Consider the following 26,944-nt stretch of genomic DNA (forward strand, 5'->3'; position numbering starts at 1 on the left):
CATATGTGTGTTCAAGTTTTCAAGAATAATAGGCAATGTAAGAGGCCCTGTACAGTGAAATGCTGTAGAACTTAACTTTCCCTACATTTGCACTGTATGTTTGCAGAGAAGGAGAGAAATGTTGGCAATTGTGTCTTAATGCTCTTGATATCAGTCTTTGAGCATATTTTGTAAAGAAATTAAGAGCTTTCTTACAAAACTATTTCTGGAAATGGCCTGCAGCAAGCCCTTGCTGACCTACATGTTCCAGCTAAATTAAGATTCATGTCAAAATGTGATCATATGAGATCTCAGTTCTGTGCAGTGGCTGGGCTAATATATTTTCTGTATTTATACTTAAATAAAAAAGATTTGTTTTGCCAACTTCCAGGATTCTGTAAAAAATTGTATAAGGCACTGCCTCCACATCTCCAACCTTTGGAAACCTGCCGTTCTGGCCTTGTTCCACCAAATATTCCCACTACTGCATTGGGTTGCTGGGCCTTGGGGTGTATTTATTTATTTATTTACTTTACTTTACTTATATACCGCTGTTCTCAGCCCGGGGGCGACTCACAGCGGTGTACAACAAACAAGAACAGCAAGATTCAAAACTACAGAATAAAAACAATTCACAACCTAACACTATACACAGTTAACACCATTACTACGATAACCATTCAATTGTAAACTTGTGGTTACATCAATGTGTGGATTCTTTACTGACTCCACTTCAGGTTTGACAAATGGTCAAAGATAGGTTTAAATCAAGGTTTAAGACACAATTATCAGTACTTTATTAAGTACTGATAATTTCTGCTATCATTTCCATTAATATGTAGCTTTCCTTTGTTTCTATCTAATGCCATATCTATATAGCTCAATTTCTGATCAATGTCCTCCTCAGACTGTTTTGCTGAAGTCAAAAACTCTGTCTGCCCCCTTTTAGCGTCAAATCTCTGTTTCAAAAACATTCTGTTCTCTGCATCCACTGTACAGTCTCTCAGAACTCTGACTGGCTGTCTCAACTTTAGGTGTGCCTATTGTGGTTGTCATGGAAGATATTCAGAAGCATCATTTAAAGTCAGCTTGCAAACTACAATTTAAATTTCTATCTTGTATATTTTAATCTGTTCTTCAGTCTGCACTGAAGTGTAATGCACTAGAATGTGGCAACCAAAAATAAGTGGTTCATTATTAAGTATTAATAATTGCATTTATTTCTAGTATTTTATTCTATTGCTCTCATTTTCTAAAAGCAATGCAACATAATAATTGATAAGGGCACAATAAAGCAATTTAAAATAAATTATAAAAATGTTATCTAAGTAGCAGCAACAATAAACTCTTCTGTAAAAGAATTTTCTTGGCTTCTTTGCGCACTTCCACACAGGGTTGAAACCTGCTTTGGAGTAGGCTTAAGAAACCTGTTCCAAAGCAGGTTTAAGTCCCTCCAGGCACCCAAAAGAAGCGGGCTTTCCTGGGGGTTGTCTCCATTCCAGAGTGGTAACTACTGTGCTGGAATGAGGCAATCCCAACTCCCCACCCAAAAGCCTTAAAAGAAAATAAAACATACTGGACTGCCATGTCTCCTCTCTGGCAGCCCTTCTGTCATGTAGAAATGATGCACCCGGAGGTATGGCATTTCTACATATCAGGAGGGCTGCCAGAGAGGAGGCATGGCAACCAGGTGGTTTTTATTTTCTTTTAAGGCTTTTTTGTGGGGAAAGGGGGTGCCATCTTGCATCTTTGGGCTCCAGAAGCCCAAAAGATGTGAGACGGGTGTGGGGGACTGGCTACCGGGAGTACCCGGTAGTCAGTCCCCATAGAGCTCATACTCCATTAGACTTGGGCCTTCCAGGAAGGCTCAGGTTTAATGGGGTATCTAATTAATTAATGCTTTTGAACTGTGGTGTTGGAGGAAAGTGCTGAGAGTGCCTCGGACAGTGAGAAGATCCAACCAGTCCATACTTCAAGAAATAAAGTCTGACTGCTCATTGGCGGGAAGAATAGTAGAGGCCAAGATGAAGTACTTTGGCCACATCATGAGAAGAAAGGAAAACTTAGATAAAACAATTATGCTGGGGAAAATGGAAGGAAGAGGGACCGACCAAGGGCAAGATGCATGGATGGTATCCTTGAAGTGACCAGATTGACCTTGAAGGTGCTGGGGGTGGTGACAACTGACAGAGAGCTCTGGTGTGGGCTGGTCCATGAAGTCGGAAATGACTGAATGAATGAACAACAACAACAACAACAACAACAATTAATTCAGGATAAAGCAAGGTTTTCCTGCTTTGTCCTGAATTAATTTGTTTTTACCCGAGGTGTTGTTTGGATGCCTCAGGTAAAAGTCCGACAGGGTCCGCATTTGGTGTCCTGTCTGGAAGGGCACTTTGAGGACAGTGAGCAATTATGGGACCAGGTATATGACTGTTGAGAGTCTGTTGTGATGCCTGAAAAGGCCATCTTTCTAGTATGTATCTGCCCTGCTTCCAATAGTGGAACCTGGAGAAGAGCCACAGAGAAGAAATTAGTTAGACTCATACATGGGGAAGAGATTCTAAACTAAGAATATAAATGCTTGCAAACTTGGTACTCACATGAAAGAACAAATAATTTTTTGGGGGAAATCCTCTCAGGTCAAAAGGTTTTTTTCTTATTTTTAGCTTTTATTTTTGTGTTTGAGTCTTTATCAAAATGAAGGACCAAATTTCAAAACAGTGTAATATGCAATTGGGTCCTCATTTTGAAACACGCTGTATATATGAAAAAAAATCCCTTTTGCGCAACAACATAACAATTTCTTTAAAAAGCAAACATTTTTCTGTGCACAAAAATTGAGGTGAAGGGTTTATACAAATTATTTTTTCACAGGCTTACAAAACTAATTCTGGAAATGGCCTGCAGCAAGCCCCTGATGACTTACATGTGAAAAACCTTATGTTACGAGGCTTTTGACCATTTTTTCAATAGATTTGCCAAGAAACTCTTTCTCATCAATGAGGAGAACATTTGTGCATATTTTATCTCTCTTCTTCAGATATTCTTTCTCCATTCATAGTGCTTCACATGTAAAATGTAGTTTTGATATTTGAAAACACTTTAAAAAAAAGAAAGAAAATTATCTTTAGAGTTGTTATAGTCTAGTGGTCAAATGGATTTGACTTTATAGACCATAACAACTCCTTTGGAGAAGATAAACTTTACAACAGTGCAGCATAGTTAGGGACTTCTTTAATAGACAAATTATTTATGTAGTCATCTGTAGTGATGTTTCAACGTCACAGCTAGCTTTTCCTTGGGTCTGCAAAATTTTACTTTAACAATGGTATTCTTAGCAAGTTGTTTTAAAATACATATGCATATTTGTTTTCTGTTGTCTGTTTGTAGTAGAAAATTTGTAATGAATTTTGTGTCACTGCTCGTTATTTCCCATCCATTCATATAAACAAATTATCAGGATGGCTCAGAAGATTTTAAGAAAAAATACTGTATAAGCAAATCACAGCAATAACATGAAAATGGCTTTAAAGCAGCAGTTAAAATGCACGATGAGACACATTTGCAAGGCATATTTAAAATGGGTAGCAGAAAATATAGACTTTACATTGCTGTGTCATATTTGTAGGCCAATAGTGCACCTAGATGTGCAAATCTCTTCATGGTAAGGTCAAATATTTCATAGATGTGAAATAATGGACAGGTTTATTTCATTTATTATATCTAAAAATTACACTGTGTAACAAAATTTGAAGTATTTTCTGTTCCTAGTTTGAAAGTACTGCAGGATGTCCCACAAAAACAAAGTTATTGCCATTTCATAATCTTTTCCCAAGTTTTTTTTAAATAAAACCCATTAGGAAATTATGTTTATAACCCAGGAACAAAAGTAACATAGTGTTATTGCATTGAAACATGCTTCAGTGATTCACCTGTTAAAAGCAATAGTAACATTCTGATCTATATGATATTCATCCAGTGTGGTTTCTGATTTTTTTGACTCTGGCTGGGTCAGGTCCACTGAAAGCCACACTGCTGCTATGTTTTTAATTCTCAAACAAATCTGCATGGGAGTAAACCGTCCTTAATTTAATTTGGTCCTCAGCAGTTTAGGACTTTTATAGATTGGAATCAGTATTTTACATAGAGACTGGAAGCAAACATAAATCAAATGGAGCTGACATGAGATCAAAGTGACAGAATCTGACCTGCACACAATAGACAAAAAGTCTGGTCTCTACATCTTTGACAAATGGAAGCTTTTTCCAAATGGACCCATAAAGAGTGGAGTTTAATAATCCAGATTTTGGTGAAGTTTTCATGCCTAACCTCATTCTCTTTACTGTTTCACTGATGCCCCACCCATCTACGCTGCCATATAATCCTGTTTCAGAAAACAAATTAACTGCTTTGAACTGGATTATATGAGTCTACACTGCCATATAATCCAGTTCAATGCAGTTAATCTGCATTAAGAAACTGGATTATATGGCAGTGTAGATGGGGCCTGAGATAATTTGTTAAATTGCATGGATTTATTCTTTTGCACTTGACTTTATAATTCTATTGGCAATAATTTCAGTTCTAAACATCAGAATTTCAAGATGCAATTCATAAGTGTGAATTTTAACCTGCAGTTATGTACAATTATAGGCGTTTGAAAGGGTAAGTATTTAAATTTGCATAACTGGGGGGGGGATGGTAGCCAGCTCAGCTCACGTTGAGCTGGGTTGCTATGGAAAAGGGGCAGAGCCAACTGCCCCTTGGCAGGGCAGCCATTTTAAAACGGTCAGTCTGTAGTCTGTGAACTGCAGGAGTGGCTGGTTCTGTAGTAGTGAGAACCAGAAAGGTAGTCTGTAGTCTAAAAACTACAGGGAAAGGCTGATTCTACTGTAGTGACAATCAGGAAGGTTTTGGCTTTTAGCCTAGGTAGTTCAGATAAGTCGAGTTGACTTATTTATATTAGTAGTTAGTGTATGAGTAGAAGGGGTGAGAGAAAGCCCGTGAGAATCTTTATTGCAACAGAAATATCACAAAGAAAGAATAAGCTTGTATCTGAAGTAATCTATTAAGGAAAGAAACACAGTTTGAAGAAAAATAATTTTGAAATCTGTTTAGTGGAAGGAAGAGTCCTTTCCAGAGTTGTTTTAAGAAATGTTATAAATGTAACCTCTGAAGATATGTGCCTCTAAGAGTCAAGAAACATTGAAACCATCAAGCTTCTGCTACATTTCAATAAACTTGTTACAGTTTCTTATAAAGTCCGGTCTCTGTTACAAATCCATTCCTAGTTAAGTCACGTTACATCTTGAAGAAAGACCAATTCAATATTACTAGCTATTAGCTATGTTATCAATTTTAATAAACCCTTACAAAGTGGTGGCATCTTTACAAAATTGTTATAAACTGGTGGCTTCTTTACAATATTTAATTTTGTAAGCAAATTATGATGGCAACTGTAAACCAGTAGTGTATTTTTGGTATAATATATATAAATATATATAAAAATAACATTATAATTCTGTCAAATGCTTATGCCTTTAATTTTTCTCCATCCCCATTAACAAACCTTTGGATATTTTGAAACATGCAGTGATGTCATACCGTCCACTTTTTTGTTAGATATGAAAAGCATAGTGGACACTTATAAGCTTTTTTAGTTCATATAGGTGTTGCTGGATGCTTATATTTAAATTAGATATAGAATTAATGTTAATGTGCAATAAGAAGGAAAATGCATTGTTAAGCAGCTATGTACACAGTAGGGCTGTGGAAAACTTTGCAACTTGCTTGTTGTGTCCTTTTCATAGATTTGTACATAGGAGGTGATATTAAGAAATGCTGGTAGCACTGATGCAAAAAAACTTACATTTCAGAACACAGACCTATGACTTTTGAAAGAGTTAAGTTTTGTAAATGGCTCCAGGTCTCAGTTGCAGGTGCTATTTTCCCCCCCAAAGGGCTGGGTTTGGTACCCTCAAAGGGACCTAAGGAGTATGGTGAGACTGCAGTGGAGAAAGAAGCCTTGATCTTTCCCCAAAGGGTGGTGAGGGGGGCCCAGGACGGGCTGGAGGAAAGGAAGGATGCCTGGCTGGATAGGTGAGCAAAGAAGAAGCCCCTCCAGCACATGGTTGGCCCAGAGAGAGACAGGCAGAGACCACACTGGCATTGAGACTTTAAAATGGGAATTGAACAGCATTCTGGGAAATGTAGTTTAGAGTGGGACTTTGTGAATTCTCTACCACAGGGGTCCTCACCTTCCCTTGCCCTACATTTTCCAGAATTCTGCTTACCGCCTTGTGCCGCCACCTCCTCCTCCCTGAACGTTTTGGTGGGGGAAAATCTGTGTTTATTCTCTTAAGGAATTTTGAGATAAAAGGGGATTGTTGGGAATTGAATCAACCCTGTGAGGTAGGCAAAGTTGAAAGACAGTAATGCCAATGTTTACTTAGTAGGTTTCCTGTTATTGTTATTATTTCAAAGGCTGGATGAGATTTTGTTGGGGGTAAGTTGACTTGTTTTTCCTGCCTGGCAGAAGAGGGTTGGACTGCATGGTCCCTGGGGTCTTCAATGGCATAGTACAGTTAAGTTTATGTTGGTTAAAATTTCCTTAAAAATCAGTGGATATGCAAATCTTTTTTTGAAAATGGGGGGGGGGGGGAGTGATGCCCTCATTATGTTGTATCATTGAAAATAGAAATTCAAGGTGATAGCTCTTGTAATTTTTTTATTTAAAAAATCATTGTTCATAAAAACTTTTTAAAATTCCCAAAAATCAGTGGATGAGGAAAATGTTCTGTAACTTGGGGGGGGGGGGTTAACGATGGTAAATGTGTTCTACCATTGTAGCATGTTTCATCCTGATGGCTCTAAAAATGAGGGAGAAAGGAGCCCCAGAAGTTTCCTCATTTCCACAATTACTTAATGAAAAAAAATAGTTATATCATTATAGTTACAATACGAACCCCTAACAATATTTTAGAAACACTTTAGAAATACTCCCGCCCCCCAATGTAGTAATGAGTATTGATTTTTTTTCATTGATCACACAGGCCTACTATTTATTTATTTGCCACATTTATATCCTGCTCTTCTCACCCTGGTAGGGTATACATAACTTTCTTGTTTCCTTTTGTAATGTGACATGCATGTTTTCTGTTCTTTTTTTGTATGCATGTGCAGTTCAGGGGGAAAAAGTTTGCCTCTTTCACATGCATGTAATTGTTATGTTTACACACACAATCAGATGTTTAGAATAACAATAGGATACATTTTTTGTGGCCTGATCAGGAATTAAATTTTCTTTTGAATAGCTAACTTTACAATACCATTCACATACAGTGTAGCATTGCTCCAAATGTATGTGATGCAATCAGAGTTTGATCATGTAGAAATGCAGAATGAAGTATCTTATGGAAAGGTGAGAACTCTGACTTCTTCTGTGTCTCTTCTGATATCCAGCAGTAAAGAGAACTGTATATTTTGTTCAAATATTTGTGTTGCTTCAAGCAAAAAGAAAAAGAAAAAAAGATCACCCTACTTGCAGTAGTGAGGAAAGAAAATTACAACACGATCATATCAAAGGCTGATTTGAGCCCGGAAACAAAGAGCATCTAAGAAGTACATGGTTGAATGATTATATCGATGAGGGTCAATCAGAACCAGGTATCTGCTAAATAGTGATGCACAAAAAAGTTTGATTTGGCTTAGAGATATCCAGACATTTTTGTGACAACTGAAAGCCTTTATGTGATAGAAAATTGGAGACAGAATATTCATATGTAGTTCAGTTCTGGAGGTCAGAAATCAACTTTAATACATCTTTAGTATCAATGGAATTTCAGGGTGCTTACTTTGAAATGTGATTATTACTATTCACGGGCTTCTCCTTCCACTGGATTGAGCTGGAAACCAATCTCATAAGAAGTCAAAAAGAAGTCACAGGGGTTTTTTTTTATCCCCTCATACTTGGCACTCACATATTCCCTTTGAGAGCTGGAGTCAATTGGAAAGCAACTGGGTGAAGAAAGGGCAAGCATGGGCTGGAGTACCATGTTGGCTGCCTGTAAGCTTTCAAATTACCTCATTATGCAAGCCCTCAAAAACAGAAATCCATAAACACTTGAGTTATGTCATTGGGCTAACTCTGAGACATTTTGTGGGTTATTTTCATTGTCAAGAAGAGGTGGTGGCTGGAAGATGGAAGAAAACTACACATTACTAATTTTATTTATTATTTTCATTTATGATAAATGGGTGGATAGGGGTGTGTGTGTTTGTCACATATATTCCTTTATACAACGCTTGATATAACTTTGCATACAATAATGGCTCCTTTCTGACACCAGCAGTAAACAGCACATTTTACTTGAGGCAGAATTAATCACAGGAAAACACAGCAGTGATGTAGATAACAAGAAGGAAACATGGCATAATGATGTTGGTATCATTGTTCTATTGTCATCCATCCTGTCTGTTTAGAGGCTTCTCTTTCAGCCTTACAAGGGTTCCTGCATATAACGAAAGTAATGTTCAGCTGAAAGATATGTTTGAAACAGGTAGCTAGGAAATACTACTGAAGTGAGCAAAGAGACGCCTAAGCAATTCCTACTCTTCTCGCCAACTGCGAGAAATGCAGCTGGTGTCATCAGCACATCTCTTTATTCTCCAACTTCATTATCTTTAGGAAATCATGACCATTCAGCTCCTAAATGTTCACATAAGGCTGTATTGGTTCCCAATACATTTTGATACAATTCAAAGTGCTGGTTTTGACCTATAAAGCCCTATGTGCCTTGGATTCAGGTTATGCAAAGGACAATACAAGCCAGTGTTCCAGTGTGCCTTTCCAAAATAAGGAAACTCCTAGCACTATGTCCCAATGCACTTTATCAGAGATTTAGGATATCTGTATCCCCATCCCACTCCAAACACCCCCTCCCCCCCGTCATGCCCAGCACTTTTTAACTTTAATTGTTACAATTGGCCCAGCCATTGTTTTTAATTGCATCATTGGGTGTTGTTAATTGTTATTGCTTTGTTTTTTTGAGTTATTGTGTTGTTGTTGCTGCTGCTGTTTTATTGTTGTATTTGGGCTCGGCCTCTTGTAAGCCGCACCGAGTCCTTCAGGAGATGGTAGGGGGGTTCAAATAAAGGTTTATTATTATTATATTATTATTGGTTTGTTTTTTAAAAATCCCAGGCAAAAATTTCACAAAAAATCCAGAAACGCAATTTTTTTAAAAATGTGTAAACACCCTTTCCCTATATTCCTTGAACTAGAAGAAAGCTTCTGAAATATGTTTCTTGCGTTTTTGAATTGAAGAATTCAACATGTGCTTCCTAAGTCTGTGTATAATGAACAGATTCCCCATTTTCATTTTGTTATATTTATTAGTCAAATCTACTAAGCTGTAAAGGACTTGGGGCCAACATATTGGAAATACAATTTTTCCTCATATGAACCTTTCAGAAAGAGGGCCTTCCAGAAAGAGGTCATTACCTCATGATGTTAGGTTGGTGGGCTTTTTCAGAAAGTATCTAGACTGTGAAACTCACTTCCCAAGGAAGGTAGATAAATCCCATCTTTTTAAAGCATTCAGTGGGTTGTTCTGCATGGCACCAGTCTTCGACTAGAAGATAAAAATGGCCAGGTGGGAAATCATACTATTTGTTTGCCATCCATGCCTTGCAAACTGGATTGAAGACAAGATCATACTACAGATATTTTTTTAAAGAACAATAAAACAACTTAGATAGAAGTCAAGTGAAGTAAAGCCTTACTAGTAATTTCCTGCACCTTTTGGGGATGTGTCATCCATTCCTAATTCAAAGAAGGAAGGAAGACAAGTGTGGCATTTAATGCAAAGGTCTTCCCTAAAGTGACATATTTGCTGATCTTTGTGCATTACATAAATACAACGTTTATCCTGCTTGGTCATCTGCCTATTAAATCTAATCTTCTGGCATTGGGATTGACCCAGAGGCCACCAAGTGAAATAAATCACTAGATTTATGAATGGCTGATGGTAAAAAAGAATAAAAAGGAAGCAATTAGGAAAAGAAAAGGGAGATACTCTATTCCACTAAAGCCAAGGATACCATCCTGCCCATAAACCTGTGCCTGTGATCAGTAATGAACTGCTTACGGGTTAAATGCAAAGTGTTGGTTATTATTGTTTAATCAATGTTTTAATTATGATTTTGTTGCTATTGTTTTTGTGGCATCTAATGACTGCCAATTGTAAACCACTCTGAGTCCCCCTTTAGGGGTGAGAAAGGTGGGATATAAATCTCTAAAATAATAAATAATATTACCTATAAAGTCCTAAATGGCTCAAACCCAGACTATTTGAAAAACTGCATATCCATATACAAACCAGTATAGGTGTTGCAGTCTGCAGAGTCGGCCCTGCTGTCTGTCCTACCCCCGTCTCAAGCATGGTTGGTGAGGATGAGAGAGGGGGCCTTCTCTGTGATCACTCCTCATCCCTGGAACTCCCTCCCTAAAGGACTAAAATGGCCACTCCCTCCTCTCCTTTAAAAAGCTACTAAAAACTTATGCACTTTAGCCTATGGAGAGGAGGAGGATTAGTACATCTTAATACATATCCTCGTTTAAATACTGGATACCTACCTCAGAGCTGTTGGTTGCCTTAAACCATTCTATACTTTTAATGTATTTTAGCTGTTTAGATTTTATTGTGTGTGTGATGTGATACAATATGTTTATTTGAGTCTTTTAATATTCGGTTAGTTATTATAAGTTTATATCGAGGTTGTTTTATTTGCTGTTTTTGATTTTATTTGTCTCCTGTTTATTATGGCATTGTTGTCTGCCACTTTTGTTGGAAGCCACCCCGAGCCCCTCAGGAAGATAGGATTGGTCAAAAATAATTTCTTCTTCTTCTTCTTCTTCTTCTTCTTCTTCTTCTTCACCTTTGTGTCCATAGAATTTTCACACATCTAAGCTTGCACTTTTTATGTGTTTAGGCACTCTTCTTTATATTTGAGCAGAAACATATTAAATTCTGTTTGGACTGCATAAGTTTATATTTTATTATGTTACAGAACAATCATTTCCCTTTCCTGGGACTTAGTATGGGTCTGATCTGGCATATAGCCATCATTCTCAAGACTAGGGGGAACCTCACTAATCAAAACAGAAGCCTCCAAAATCTTGTACTAGATGAGAATAAATCTGTGTGAGGTTTTTGCTGAAATATATGAAAGAACTAATTGAAAACAAAGGGTTAATCCCAAAGTGTTCGTATATTGCTATGGATCATGCTTTTGTGGATAAATAAAACGATCGAAACCACATGAAGGCAGTAGTTGGGTTACCACACAACTGGATATGCTTAAGACTGAATGCTTCGTAACTCTAACTACTGGGGAGCTGCAAACTTATAAATAACCTTGCAATTGGTTAAAACCATATTAAAACCAGATGAACATAAGACATAAAGTGTTCTATTTAAGGAGGGGGGAGGCTTTGTTGCGAGCAATAATCTTAGTGAAAATAATCTAACTGGAAGAGGTCTGTTTTTTGAGACAGTAACTACAAGTGTGCCAGTAGTTCAGAATTGTGACTATAATGCTTGGAGGTATACAACCCTACATATGACTTTCAGAAAGACATAGACACCCTACATATGACTTTCAGAAAGACTTCTATTGAATATTCTCCCAACTTTAACTTCAGTCTTGATTAAATTCTCTCATTTTAATATTCTTGCCCCTTCTTATTTTCTATTGCAAACATATCACGTTGGCATTGCTAAATATCAAGTTTTATATAAAGAAGTAGGGTTCCAGTCACAAAAAAACACCCTGTTCATGGAAGGAGAGAGGCAATGATTTCTATTTATTCTTCTTTGTTCATCTTATCCCATAAACATTTGCTGACAAGGGCTGGGGCCATTTCAGAATAGAATGGGGGAATGCAAGGGGAAGACAGATATTGAGTACTCATCATTTTGTTAGAAGTCAGCCTTTTTAATAACAGTGGCAGCATCAGCAGTAGCAGCAACAGCAACATTATTTGTATCCTGCTCTATCTCTCAGTGGGACTTCCACCCTGAGCATTCTTACTTTAAAGAAAGTTAGTGCAAGACATTGTACAGGCTGGAGCAAGCACACTAATTGTAAAGTCCAAAGCATGTCTTTACCAAATGACTTCCAAACACTACTTTTTATGAATAAAAACATGACACCCCTGCAAATGCATTTCATGCACGCCACACAGCCTAGAATTCAAATCAGATCATTTCAAACATCCCCATGTCTATCTGTTTGCTGTATTTGTAATAAGACAAGAAAGGAATAATAAAACATTTTAAAACATAAATTTCTAATAAAAACATTTAGCATGCAATCGACCATACAGTGCCAAACATATAGGCTATAAGCTGAACAGATATGGATTTATATTAATGCTAAATCATACACTTGTACTTCAAATAACAGTTTGTTTTATGTATAAACAAATTTATTTTTATTTATATCAGGGTGGACAATCTGTGACCTTCAAGAAGGTTCTGACCTATATTTCCCATCCAGAATGGGAAATATAGGTCATGTTGTGCTGCTATGCATTAAAGTCCAACAACATCTAGAGGGCCACAAGTTACCCATTATTTGGGTTGTTGTAAGTTTTTCAGGCTGTATGGCCATGTCCAGATGCAGTCTCTCCTGACATTTTGCCTGCATCTATGGCAGGCATCCTCAGAGGATGTGAGCTCAACCTAGTGATTCCAGCCATGAAAGCTCGTGACAATACCCATTCTTTATTTAAATTTTAATTATAAATAACAAACAATAATATTTCAAAACAAATGTAACTAGCAAACTCTACCAGCTTATTGATAATATTTCTTTAAGGAAACTGATATAAATGTATCAGTGTTTACTTTCATAAATGAAACTCAGAACCAGTTACCAATTTCATACCTCCAACCGAGTTAGCTCCAGGATCCAAAGCTCTTTTCCTGGTCTTGGATTAAGGCAAGTGCTACTGCACATCAGGATTATATTTCCAGACTCGTGATATAAATAGAGATTGCCATAAATGAGTGAAAGGAAGCCACTTCCATAAAAAAATCATTAGTGATCAGAGAAATTCATTTTCAATGAGGTGAAATAGCTACAACTTTAACTATTTAAAGAAGTAGAAAACATAAAACACAAGAGTTTAGAATCACAAAAACATAAAGTCAGAAGTGATCACAAGGGCCAGCCAATCCAACCTCCTCCCATGCAGAAATAAAAGCATTCCTGAGATGTGGTCATCCATTCTCTGTTTAAAAACCTCAAGGAAACTCAACCATGCTCCAAGGCTGCACATTATACTGTCAAAATGCCTTTATCACCAGCATCTGTTTAGGTGGAATCTCTTCCTGTCATATGAGTTCATTTCTTCATGCCCTAGTCTCTGGAACAGCAGAAAGCAAGCTTACTTGCTCTGGCATATGACAACATTTCATTATTTAAACATGGTTATCATGTCCCCTCTCAATCTTCTGTTCTGCAAGTTAAACACCCCAACTGCCTAAACCACATAGGGCATGGTTTCTAGACATTTGACCATTCAACCTCCTCTGGACATGTCCCAGCTTGTGAATATCATTCTTCGACTGTGGTGTTCAGAGCTGGTCACAGAATTCCAGGTGAGGTCTGATCAAATCAGAATAGAGTGGCACTATTACTTCTATCGATGGCAACACTTACCTTTACTATGCAAAAGAAACCCTTCTCTTCCAGTCAGTAAGTCTTTAGTTGCTTATCTCTCACCTAGGCAAGCAGAAGAAACCCCATCCGCCCACACCAACACTCCAAGTTTCCAGTTTCTTCATTCATCTCAGACCTGCCTTCTAAGGAGGCAAAGGAAGCCACTTCCTTCCAACAACACCAAGACTACAGTGCTTTCTCCTCCTGTGTGTTGTGGGTGAGACTTTATTTATTTGTTTCTGGAAAAATATCATAAATTTGAAATGCTGTACATTGGGCCAACACAAATTCAAATTCATTCAAAATCATACAAGTCTAGCATGGGGTTTTGAGACAATGCCTTTCTGGCAGGCTTGCTTCAGTATCCTCAGAAGTCATTTCCTGTCAGGAACTTAATGAACAAGACAAAGGAAAGAAAATGTCACTTAGTTTTCACTGTTAAAATGCTAGCAGATAAATCACTTAGTTATCTTTCCCTATATCAATCTGATGACATGATTTCTTGAAGAACCACCTGCATAGGTTTCCTTTCCTTGCTGGCTTTCACGGTTCTTCCCCCCAGTGATTCTAGACATCCCTCCAATGCTTTGACACAAACCATGTTGTGGAAACATTTTGGATAACGTGCAGCTTAACCATTTCAAGGAGGAATAAAAGCAACAATACACATTACAAAGTATTATTTCCTTTTTAAATTGATTGTCTAGAGCCCTGTTTAGATAATCATCTGAACAGTCTCAGGACTAAAATTTGGGTCAGTACATATACGAGGGTTGAATGAAAAGTAATGCCTCCACCTTCAAAACTCCTCAACAGATGGTAGTACTGGTATGCGGCAGGTACTGGCTTGTTCAGTAGACTCTCCTCTACATTTTGGCAGGAAGCCTTAGCATTGAACGGTTGTGTTATTAAAGTATGGAAGTATGGAATCCTGCACAGATGATCGGTCAATGCGACTTAAGCAATGTGCAGTCATTGAATTCTTGATAGCAGAAAGTGTCACCCCAAGGGAGATTCATCAGAGAATGCAAGCTGTCTATGCTGATTGTGTTGATGTGAGTACTGTGCGTCGTTGGGCGAGTAAGTTTAAGATGTTGAGGTGGGAACATCTGACTTGCGTGACAAACAAAGATTTGGACATACTGTGACAGAAACCACTGAGTTTCACAAGCAAAAGGTTGACAGATAGATTCAGGACAGTCATCATATCACTCAGAGAGACATTTCAAGCATAATTGGCATTTCACAAGAACATGTGGGTCACATTATTGCTTGGCTTGGCTATTGGAAGATCTGTGCATGATGGGTTGCAGAAAAAGAGTGTTGACTTCTTCTGTGACAGCTTCAGAAAACTTGTTCATCGTTGGCAGAAATGTATCCAACTGTCTCATGATTATGGCAAAAAAGTTAATATTGGTAGTTAAAAAGCACATTCTAAGGATTATTTCTGCGTTTGATTTATTAAAATATTCCCATCCAAACCCAAGTAATGAGGGTAGAGGCATTACTTTTCATTCAACCCTTGTAGAAGACCTTTCCCAATATCCCCAAACACCTGGATGCAATTTGGACTGAGGACTCTGTGTATAAATCTAATTTGGATGAACAGCATTACAAAGCTTCCCTGAATTTCTGCTCTTTGGATCTGTGTTATTGTTATAGCATCTTCATCATATCTTTATACACAATCCATGAAGTCCTAATCAGGTTCCATCTACACAGGCACTAAAAATCTAGCTTGAAGCCAGCTCGAGGTTGGGGTATCTACAAAACATACACCCATAATCCAATCTCTAACTTGGAAACTGCATGTTAAAAGACTCACTGGAAATTCTTGATAAAGCCATAAAAACCACCACAGTTCATCGATGTGTTAGCAGTGTAGTGCCAAAAATCTGAAAGATGCATGAGAGCACTTATGTAGACAAGGCTAACACTTCAGCAGTCACAGAAAGAAACTGGATACACAACTCTGAGTGAAGGTAAACAAACATCTTCTCCATGGGAAGGAAAGCACAGCATTCCATGGGATTTGTAATTTTTCCTTTCTCTTGCCTTGCTCTGCTTTTAGTCAAGCACTAATCAGCTGTTTTCAACCAGCACATTTTGCTGGAGGAGTAAAGAAAACGAATAATCCTAGCTTCAGGAGGATCCGGATCAGTGGAGCTTTGTGGACTCTGTCACAGCTTGCAGCCAGTTTGTGCGTTGTGTAGCCACTCCAAAGCAAACTGACTTTCTTAAAGCAACATCCTGACCCAGATAAATTGGCTGTGTAGAAGCAGCTTTATTAAGTAGGTGCTCAGGGACATGGAGGGAGAGGCTACGTATCATCAACATTCCTGTCTCAGGTTTCAGTCCTTCTTATGTTCAGATAAGTGCTTAAGCAAGTCTATCAGCTCTATTTGAATGTTTTAAGCACAGCATTGTTACATTGCTTTAAGTCACCCTTTTAGGAAACAAAAGTACAACACTTCCTTTATTTGGGATATAATGCTACAATACCTGCTAGGTTATCAGTGCAGCAACCCTGAGTACTTCCTTTTCTAGAAACCCTTTCTTCATTTCTTCCTTTTTTTTCTTTTCTTCTTTCCTTCTCTTTGTCTCCCTCACCCCTCCCCTTCTTTTTCTTTTTTCTTTTACCATGGCTCATTTCTCAGGTACCAAGCAACAAGCAAGTCACTGGTATTTTTAGTGGGCTTTGTGTGGAATAACATGGCTGTAATGTGTGTATATATGTGTGTAGACAAAGGTTCTAGAATTACTTGCACATTTTGCGAATGGAATATTGTCTGCAGACTGTGTTGATTGTTCAAGTGGCATTTATACTGTGTAGCTTCTGAAAATAACCCACATTAACAGGGAATCTCAAAATTGACTTTTAAAATAATTGTTGGTTAACTATTAAGCTAGACCCTTGAAATAAGTCTAATTACATCAGTGTCCGGCTATGTCTACTTAAAACAAAATGTATTTGTTTGCAAAGATTAAAGGGAAGAAGAAAGCCCTTTCACACAATGATCAGCATGTATGTCGTTTTCCAGTTCAGCATAAATTTCAAATGTGGAAAAAAAAGGGAAAAGCATGTTGAAATAATTTGAGGAATGGTTATAGTATGATCGGTTATGGTAATCCAAAAGGGAGGGGTGCCATTTCATATACTGTTTTTCAAGAGATGGGTGTAATCAGTCATATTTTATATGGTTTAACCCTCTGCCCCTGTACACACACACACACACACACACACACACCTTGGATTTCTAGCAAGTAAACAGTTATTTAAGTACACAATCCACTGCACTATTGAAACAGTTTTGCCAAACTTGTCCAAGTATTTTCACATGCTTAAAGATGGTATAAATATCATTTATAGCAAGCCGTTTACTTCAGACTATATGGAATGGTTTCCTGCTCCCCTGATCTAAGTGTCCCAGTTTACATTATGGCCTTTATGGCTTCTGTTTGATGGAGTGATCAGTAAAAATTTAATGACACTATAAAATAATAAAAATGTCATTAATTTACCACGGATCTTGGATGCAGTGGTTGTAAAGTTACATTAATAAACAGAATATTTTTTACAACAAAAAGCATTGTTACGTGGGAACGAATAAATAACACACATAAATTTGAAAGCAATTTTATTGTTAGCGTACACATTATTATGGAATAGCCAATAAGTGTATAAAACATAGTATATAAAATTTTATGAAAATATACTGCGCACATCAAAAATTCAGCTTTTACCTAAGTGCAGAGAAAAGCCATTATTGTGTGCTTACTGTTATCATTACTTTTCTTCCTCGAGATCACAATTTTATATTTGTTCTACTTAGCTGAAGTTTCCAGTAGCTCCCCTCACCCTCACCCACTAGCTGCCTTTCCTGCTCTGCTGCTGCTCTCATCAGTGGATGATCCGACACCTTCCTTTCCTTCCACTCGTTGATGCACTACCCCATTTTGCTTTTGTGCGCAGGAGGGTAGAATTAATCATTCCCATCTGAGAAATGTGAAGAAAGTTATTAATGTAACACAAAGTTTAAAACATAATGTTCAGAGAGTTGACAGATTTGGTGACTCTAGAAATCAGGGAATAATAACCTTCGAGTCCATGTATCATCACTGGGGATGCTCCACTATTGACTGTGGTAACTCATGAATAGGATGGATGGCACAGCCCGTGGCCTGGGACATTTATCATTTATCAGTGCTCACTAAAGGGGCTTTATCATTTAAATATCTTTATTTAATATGCAACATCTACCTCATACATCATCATTTCAAAGCACTTAGCCTAGCAGTCCTGCAACATAGCAAAGCAGGCTTTAATTTCTTCCAGTAACTTTTATGCTGTGTACATGTTTGTGCCTGACAATGCATAAATAAGTGCCTTATCGTGTCAATGAATAGAAAATGAAGATCTGGCTGTTAGCAGCATGAACCTTTCCCATAGTTGCCTCACACCCCAAGATACACACCTTAAAAGAAGCGATAAAGTATTTTCTTGCATCAGTCAAATAAATGAGGTTTGTACTTAGAAACAGATATTAGCCCTCTTTGTTTCCTAGTAATCATATGCTAAGTTAATATTCCCTCTTTGTGTATCTGTGGAAAATTCATGTTATAAATTTAGTTTTTAAAAAGTTTTTTTTTCAAAAAAAGGTAAACACATTTGACTGATCTGAGAATGAGAATCATGTGGCCTTCCATATATTGTTGGACTGCCTCCATAGTCTACTCTCAGCCAACATTGTATTAGATAACAATGGAATAAGAAAGATGTAACAAATATGAAGTGGGATAAAATGTGAGCAGGCAATATTAAGACAATAATTTTATTATTATAACTTTATAATATTTTCTTCAATTTAGTTCAATTTTAAATGTCCTTAACTGTTGGTCCTCTGGCTGTTTTGGACTTCAGCTTTCAGAAGTCCTAGCTAACTTGATCAACAGTGAAGAATTATGGGAACTGAAATCTAAAACACCTGGAGGACCAACATTTGGGAGCCTCTGACCTAAATTGTTCCCATCATCAGAAGTCTTTTACATTTATATTCACTAGTAAGATTGTAATACCTTTTTACATTCCAGCTTTCTAGCAAAATTGTAATATCCTTTTATGTTCCAGCTTTCTAGCAAAATTAGTGACTATTTCCATGAAATATACTTTGAAATCAGTGAATGAAGTGTGTGTGTGTCTATAAGCATTCTGTATTAGCATTTGCATATATATGTAGGTGTGTACATATATCTGAATGTGTCTGTGTAGGGACAATATTGTAATAATGGCCAGTGTGCTTTAGAGCATATATTTTAGAAGATAAGATTAATACAGAATGATAAATTCATCTGAATCCTTTTAGGAGTTATTACTGTGCACAATTCTCTTCTTTAACAGCTTCTTTTCCTTATCATATAATTTTCCCTTTTCTCTTTCAATGTCAAAATATTGATATTCTTTCAGAAACTTCCTTTTTAGCACAGAATATTTTCTAGAGAAAATCAAAGGGAATGAATGACTAGTAGGATACTTCAAATGTGCATATTGATACATAGAAGGTTCCGTGGAATTTTTTTTTAAAGTGGAATGTTCGTTTGCCTCTGCCTAGCCCAAGATATTTAGCTACTTTTGCCATGAAAATGGCATGTGTCTCATTGATACTCATTATGGGCATATTTTAAATGGAAATAGAAACACGGTGCACAAAATGCTATTTATCTGCGAAGTAGAAATAACTTCTTTGAAAGGCCTTTTTCATCACATTTTAAAACATGGCTGCCAGGGCTCAAAGACACTAGCTGAAGTCTCATGAAATTGCTACATGTATTGGTTCCCCAAGTAGGGAGACAACCTAGTGCTTTGCAACCTAGGAAGTCATCTCATTTATCTCCAACTATTTCTATATGTTTTGCTTGCAGATAGACCAACCCATCAACAAGTCAAGTGCCAGGGGTGGAAACTGAGAAGAGGGAGATAATGGGTGAATACAATTGGATCTGAGTGTTGGACTATGACCCTGGAGACCAGAGTTCACTTCCTCACTTGTTCATGGAATAGCCCCAGAATATCCCATGATTGGTTTGCCTCAGGATTGCTATAATTTAGAAATTACTTAAAGGGACACAACTACAACAAGGAAATGGGGGGGGGGGCAGCATCATGACTCATAGTCCTTGTTGTACTAGCCCCAGGAGCAGTTGTGTTGGCCTTGGAAAAACTACCCATGTGTTATATCCTGTAGCTAAGGTTATATGTGGTACAAGCCCCAGAAAGAATGGCAGGAAATGTTTCAACTGTTGGGCATATTTTTCCATTTGTTTCGTCATCGATAAATATTTATCCTTACCCTTTATTGGTGCTGTTTGCTGTTGTGTACCTTCAAGCTATTTTCAACTATTGGCAACCCGGTCATGGGATTTTATTGGCAAGATTTATTCAGAAGGGGTTTGCCATTCCCTTCCTCTGAGACTGAAATAATGTGTCATGTCTATGATCACCCAGTGGATTTCCATCGCTGAGTGGGGATGTGAACCGTGACCTCCTGGAGTCCTGGCCCAACACACAAACCACTACAGCAGTGTTTCTCAATCTGTGGGTTCTCAGATGTTTTGGCCTTCAACTCCCAAATGCACTACAGCCGCATCACATAGTTAATTATTTTTAAATTGTTTTATCAGATTCTTGATCCATTTATCCAGATTCCACTTATCCCCTCTCACCCAATTATAGGGTCAATTAGCTTGAAATTTATTAATAACCTCTGTCATATCATAAATGTCCTTCTCCCGTGATATTACAACTCCTAGACTAAAATGCCGGCTGGATTCTGGTAGACCCACGTATCCGTTTTCACATGCCTCCCAAAAATAGGCAAGTAGCCAGATAACTGTTTTTGGTTTGCATCCAAAAATGTGGCTAGATCCAGCCCATTGGTGGCATGGGGAACGTATGAGGCTCCCCTTTCCATTCCTGGGATCCTTTTCTTTTTCTTCCCCTTCAAGAGAGCCTGGGTTTCAGCAAGAGGGTTAAGAAAACACCCTACCTAGAATCCTTTCCTTTTTTTTGCCTTCAAGGGAACCTGGGTTTCAGCAACAGGGTTAAGGAAGCAGACACAGGTTGCGTAAGACATGTCACGGTGTTCTTCTATTTTGATTGGCCCAACAGGCAGGGCTCCTATGGAAACTACATATGAGCAGGCCGCCGTGTGATGCCGAACAGGGGAGGAGAAACAGTCATTGGCTGCCACATGGTCCCATAATGGACGAAAAAGCATGATGACTTGGCCCTCGCTGTTATGGCCACCTGACCAAGCCAAACAAGCTGGATTGGCTGAAGGGAACCGACCACCCCGTATCCATGCACAAACCTAGTAGAGATTGTAGGCAGATATCTCTCGTATCTCTTACACAATACCAGAAGCCAAAATAATCTAATGAAGCTGAATGGTTGGAGAACCAGGGAGGGTCTCAAACTTTGCACAACAAATACTGTATTTGTGCAATACAGTAAGGGAAGCTTCCATCAAATGTGATGGTTGTCACCAACCTAGTAATTGTGACCAGGAAGCACTAGAAAATATCATAAAATGCTAAAGCTATCATGTCATAGCAGATTATTTAGGTTCATTCTAATCCAGTTTCAAGACAAAAATTACTTTACCCATCCTGGTTGATTATTTTTATAGAAGCAGAAGTGGTACAGTACAAAACTATTGGTTGTCCTGGGCCTCCTGTTGCATTGCAGTACCACTAAATACAGTAACTTTCTGTCTAGCTATGGGAGACTGAATAAATATGGAGTTATCATGATTTCAGCTCTACCTATAGGAATTGGTTCAAATGTGATGGTGGATGGGGAAACTATTGCTTTATTCTATTATAGTCACTTTAGTTTTGATATGTGACATACATTTTATAAAAGGTGCATCACTTCTCAATGGATTCCCAAACACAATTTAAATAATTGTCAATGGCTTTTAAAGCATGAGTTCCTTGAAAGGACTGTCCTTACCCACACTATGAACTTTATGATCAGTATTAGAGAACCTATCTGCCTCTATAGCCTGTAATAACCACAAGGTCCAGTTATTATTAGGTTTTCTAAAAGAGTCACTTGTTTACTTGGGTTTACAACTGAGTTAGAAGCCTATTTGGGTCATTGGGTATATGATAATTGAATCGAAATTATTTTATTATATTTTCTAGTTCTGTAGTTCTCTTTTAGGAACACTTGGCCTAAAAACCTCCCACATTAAAGGTACCAGCTACTTAGAACAATACTGAGAAAGATTCCATGGCACTTGTGTCTTGCTTGTGGGCTTGTCAAAAATACCTGGTTGGCCACAAATCTTTGGAGTAAATAGGTCTTTGGTCTGATCCAAAATAACCTTTTTTGCTCATTGTGTGTCGTTAATGTTTGGTGTTTCCCCATGATTGTTTAAATATTTGCATATACCAGGGAATCAAACCACAACCTGAAAATTGTATTAGAAAACTTTTTAGCAAATAGAACCAACACGAAGAAATAGGAGCAGCTGACTGTGAGCTGCTCTTTGACTCACTCTCAAGTTGGTATTTTTTAAAAGAGCAGTGCCAAGTTCCTTAGACATATTTCAAAGGGAAAATGTGTACTGTTTTCCTTCTAATATGTCTATCTAATATGCTCAGTACAGAACTAGGTCATTGAACAATAGACTGAACAGCAATCTGCACTCTTCTTCTGCATAATGCATTAAGTTTAACACAGAGAAACTGTTCACAAAACTGAAAGCTGGTACTTCATGTCTGTAAATTTAAGACGACATGACATTCAATATTGTTTCACATTAATGAACAACAAACACAATGCCAAGTTCAGTCTTAAGAAGTACCAGCAAGGCATAAGGGAAAACACATTGTGTTTTTCCATGAGAATAATAAATTAATTATAACCATTTAACACTTTGTTATAGATACAGAATACCACCGAGACTATCATTGTGAGATAATTTTGTAGCAAGACTCTTGTTCTCTAGTATTTTGAGGGCCTTTTATTTTAAACTACATTAGAGTCTTTTCTTGTAAACTGCCACCGGGTCAACTTCGATGTATGGCAGTTCTATGAGTGAGAGACCTCCAAGTCATCAAAAGCTTTGCTCAGACCTTGCAAACGCAGGGCTGTGGCTCGCTTGATTGAATCTGCCCACCAGTAATGTAGGGCCTTGCTGGTACACAGATTTTCTCATGTTTATTGTTGTGTGTGATGTTGTTTCAGCATTACTATACAGTTACTAGAATTCAAAGACATTCTTTTTCTAGGAAGAAATGCTGTCCTGTTTTTTTTCCTTTTCTGATTCTCTTTTCAAAATTCCCATTGAGGTTCAGTTCAAATTCCTTGACAAACTAATAGTACTATTTCTGTCATCTAGTATTCCTTCTTTGAAATACTTGCCTTTGAAAACCTCTTGCATAAAATTCAGAAGTGTGTTTTCTCAAAGGCCCCAGTGTATATGTCTTAAGAGTGAGGTGGTACTTGTACTGGTGGTAACTTTTTTCATTATAGGAAATTATAAATACTCTTTCAGTTCTGCATCCTCACATTTTTTAAATGCCAATATTTTCTCCCCAAAGGTCATTTAAGAAATATTAGATGAAGAGTGATTATTCACTGCTGCTTGGCCATCATTTCTGGAGCTCTTGTTCTCATGCTTCATGTCTCTATCATAATAAGCTAGCTGCCCTTCTTGATACTCTGTTGCAATGGATTGTTCAAAGCTTCATTGTGAAATAATCCAATGTTCCTCTTCATGTATACTAAAAAATGTAAGAATATTAGGTAAAACATAGGCTGGAACCAGAGGTTCCCTGCCATGAGCATTTTTCTTTTGTCTCATCTCCACTGCCATATTTGAAGTTTTACTATATGATCAGTGTAAGCCAGGCATGGCCAAACTTTGGCCCTCCAGCCAGTAGGATGTTAGGAATTGTGGGAGTTGAAGTCCAAAAAAACACATAGAGGGCCGAAGTTTGCCCATGCCTGGTGTAAACTCATATAATGCTGTTCAGTGCAGTTAAACTGCATTGTATGAGTCTATACTAATCCTGACCTGAGGAAAGGGAATTAAACATCTAGATATGTGCCTCTGTTGCCAATGGTCTTTCAGAGTATCTTCTTAAAGTGCTTGCACAAAAGTTCAAGGAATTGTTTCATGGCTTGTGTTTTGCTATGTTAACAATCCTTGTGATTTAACCCATTGTGACTGGAGATTTTCAGTCTCAGATCAGTAAACCTAAGAAATTTGTAAAAGCCAGTTAGTACACTTCCAATGTGGTGGAGTTGCAACTTACATACATTTTCTTCGTTCATTGCTACAAAATGATCAGTAATTGGTTGATGAAGTAGGGAAAATGTATGCTAAGGTTACATCTCACACCAACACTAAACTTCTTCTACAACCAGTGAGGCCAGCATGGGAAGCATTTTTATTGTACATACATTGCACATACAGTCAGGGTTGGAAAAGATCGCAAGGGCTATCGAGTCAATCTTTCCACAGGGTTCCTGTTACTCAGATTTTGCAGCATAGGACCACATGGTAAAAGGACAAAGGATTCATGATGTAAATGTAGCTTGTGAACTGGCTTATGTCTTTATTATGCACAGCTTTTTACTAACAATATAAGTGTCTTCTCTGGAATTGAATAGCCCCAGGCCCGTAGCCAGGATTTCGTTTCGGGGGGGGGGGGGGGCTAAAAATTTTCAGGGTTTTTTTGGGGGGGGGGGCTGAGTTTCGGGGGGGGGCTGAGTCTGAGTGAAAGAGGGTCTACCCTAGCAAACCTTTTGTATCATTACCCCAATACCCCCATGCATATGGGATATATTGAGTATGGTGATCAGATCATGATATGAATAAACATAACAGTTTAAATAATGCACCAGTAAGGCTTTTTCGCAAACCACCATGAGATTTTTTTTTGGGGGGGGGGGGCTGAAACCCCTCCCTGCTACATGCCTGAATAGCCCTATTAGTTTCTCAAAAAAAAGTTAATATCGGGGATGGTCAATCTTTTAAAACTGAGTTTTAGAGTCTGGATTCCAAATTGATGTCTATAGTTTAATCTGCTCTATGATTCCATCTTTAAAAAGAAAGAGGCCTACAAAGGTTACTGTTGTTGCTGGTGATATTAGGCAATGTACTGAATCAAGAAGTTCCTAGCCAAATGACTTGCAGTGTCTATTTCCAAGACAACGTTGGAAATAGAAATGAAAAAGAATGTTAATAGTTAGTTCAGGACAAAGGAAACCGAAGCCAAGATAGTCGACTAAACCAAAATAGTTTCTTTTTGGAATAATTCATGTTAATATGTCCTTTCTCTTTGGCAGGAAAGAACACGCTTTGAGAATTTAGGTCCTCAACTATCAGGGAAACCCGGTGAAGATGGAAAACTAGGGCCAGGAGTCATTGATCTTACAAGGCCTGAAGATGCAGAGGGTGAGTTACTGTAAGAAATACACTGTCACTGAGCATCACTTTTCTTCAGCACTTTAAAACTAGATGTCTTAAATGAACATTGTGCAGTCATGTCCCTATGCACAGCTTTGAGGCATTTTGCATAGATTTTAGTGACATGTACAAGCATAAGTCTTGGTTTTAAAATGGTGTCATACAATATGTATTCTCTGCTCATTATTTACAGTCTACTTCAACTGTTCTCATAAAGCTCTCCCAAAGTCACTTTGCATGTTACTTCAGCTGGCTGATATATGCATTTCACTGCTCATTGGAGTAGTATCAAATTGGACAAGGTTCCATGATTGAGGATTTCTGGTTTTGGAGCAAGCTATATTCATGGTCATATTATGAGTTCCTTCTTGTCTGTTATGCTGGTTGTTCATGTCAACATTCACACGAGGAGCTGAGCGTGGATATTGGTAGGTTTAAGTAAATTAGGAATAGCTGAAATTCAAAAAGTCACCTTTTGGGTATGCAATTCCCAGAGGCTTCCAGCCAGGATGGCCAGTGAACAAAATGTAACATTTTCCAAGATCTGGAGAATAATCCCATGATTAATCCCACCATTATTACCTTCTCAAAAGCCATTCCAATCTTTATTCCACTCTTTGGCAACAGAAGTTATTTTTTTTGGTATCAGGAGCAACTTGAAAAACTTCAAGTCGCTTCTGGTGTGAGAGAATTGGCCGTCCGCAAGGATGTTGCCTAGGGGATGCCTGGGTGTTTTGATGCTTCTCTCATGTCCCTTCATGGGGAGCTGCAACTGACAGAGGGATCTCATCCGCACTTTCCCCGTATTTGAATCTCTGACCTGTCAGCATAAAGGTTTACAGTTGCACTACCTGGGGCTCCAAACAGAAGTGATACTGCTGAGTAGCCAGCTGATCACCTGCTCAAATCATTACAGGCAGTATTCTATAACCAGCAAGAATGGACTCTGTCCATCCAAATAAACATTGCAATCCTTTTTGGCATATATCAGTTTTGCTGTTGGGAAGAAAAGAACAAGGAAGAAGATTGTTCAATTCATTGATTAATTGCAGAATTAATTATAGTGAAGTTTTAATTGGATATATGCAGTATGAAAGGATATAGAGTGCTTGTGGCTGTTCTGATTAGTTGAGGGAATATACTTTTGCGAAGACATTACCTTCATTGAGAGCCTGTGGGTTATAGTCTTGATTCTATTGAAGCTAGTGGAAATGTTTCCATTGATTTCAGTGGTTAAAGGCTGCACACTATAATGTTTATTTTAATTAGCTGCTTGGATTGATCAGTTAAAAACAATGCCATTAATCAGCTAAAAGCCCGTAATTGGTGGACAGGTCTATTAGATATACTGTTGATAAGTGACTGAATTTGTCTGATTTCAGTTTAAAATTATATCCAATTTCAGTTTTAAAAAACATTTTATTTTGATTGAATTTTGCAGAATAATGGGGTAATAAAAACAAGCAAAAAAAAGAGAGAACAATGTAGACATGTATTTCCACCTCATTCTTGCCCTTTTTCTCTCTTTTGAGATGGCGTTATATCCTTTTGAGAAATCTGTACATTGTGTTCAGTGAAGATTGAAGATACCAAAACACATTAGTACTTGCTTTTCTAGTGGGAATTTAACACTTTAGGATCCCGTGGATTTACTTGTTGCTGTTTTCTCTCTCTCATATTTTCCCTTTCCACGTTTCCTTACTATATTACCTGTAGATTGCAAATCACAATTTCTATATTCTAAGAATTTC

The 26,944-nt window shown here is 37.8% G+C and overlaps 1 protein-coding gene across 14 annotated transcripts in view; it reads left to right on the forward strand.

Moving 5' to 3' along the window:
* The window catches only part of SOX6 (SRY-box transcription factor 6), a 521,576-nt gene that overhangs the window by 456,603 nt on the left and 38,029 nt on the right, over window positions 1–26,944 (forward strand). For 10 of the 14 annotated variants that reach the window (XM_060767625.2, XM_060767634.2, XM_067462638.1 and 7 more), the window contains 2 exons: window positions 13,778–13,927; window positions 25,073–25,181. In XM_060767625.2, coding sequence (XP_060623608.2) covers window positions 13,778–13,927; window positions 25,073–25,181 — 259 coding nt within the window. The remainder of the gene's footprint in view (window positions 1–13,777; window positions 13,928–25,072; window positions 25,182–26,944) is intronic. The other 4 variants (XM_067462642.1, XM_067462639.1, XM_067462643.1 and 1 more) reach the window with 1 other exon arrangement.

Source organism: Anolis sagrei, chromosome 1 (genome assembly GCF_037176765.1).
Source record: "Anolis sagrei isolate rAnoSag1 chromosome 1, rAnoSag1.mat, whole genome shotgun sequence".
In the NCBI taxonomy this organism is placed as follows: Eukaryota; Metazoa; Chordata; class Lepidosauria; order Squamata; family Dactyloidae; genus Anolis; species Anolis sagrei.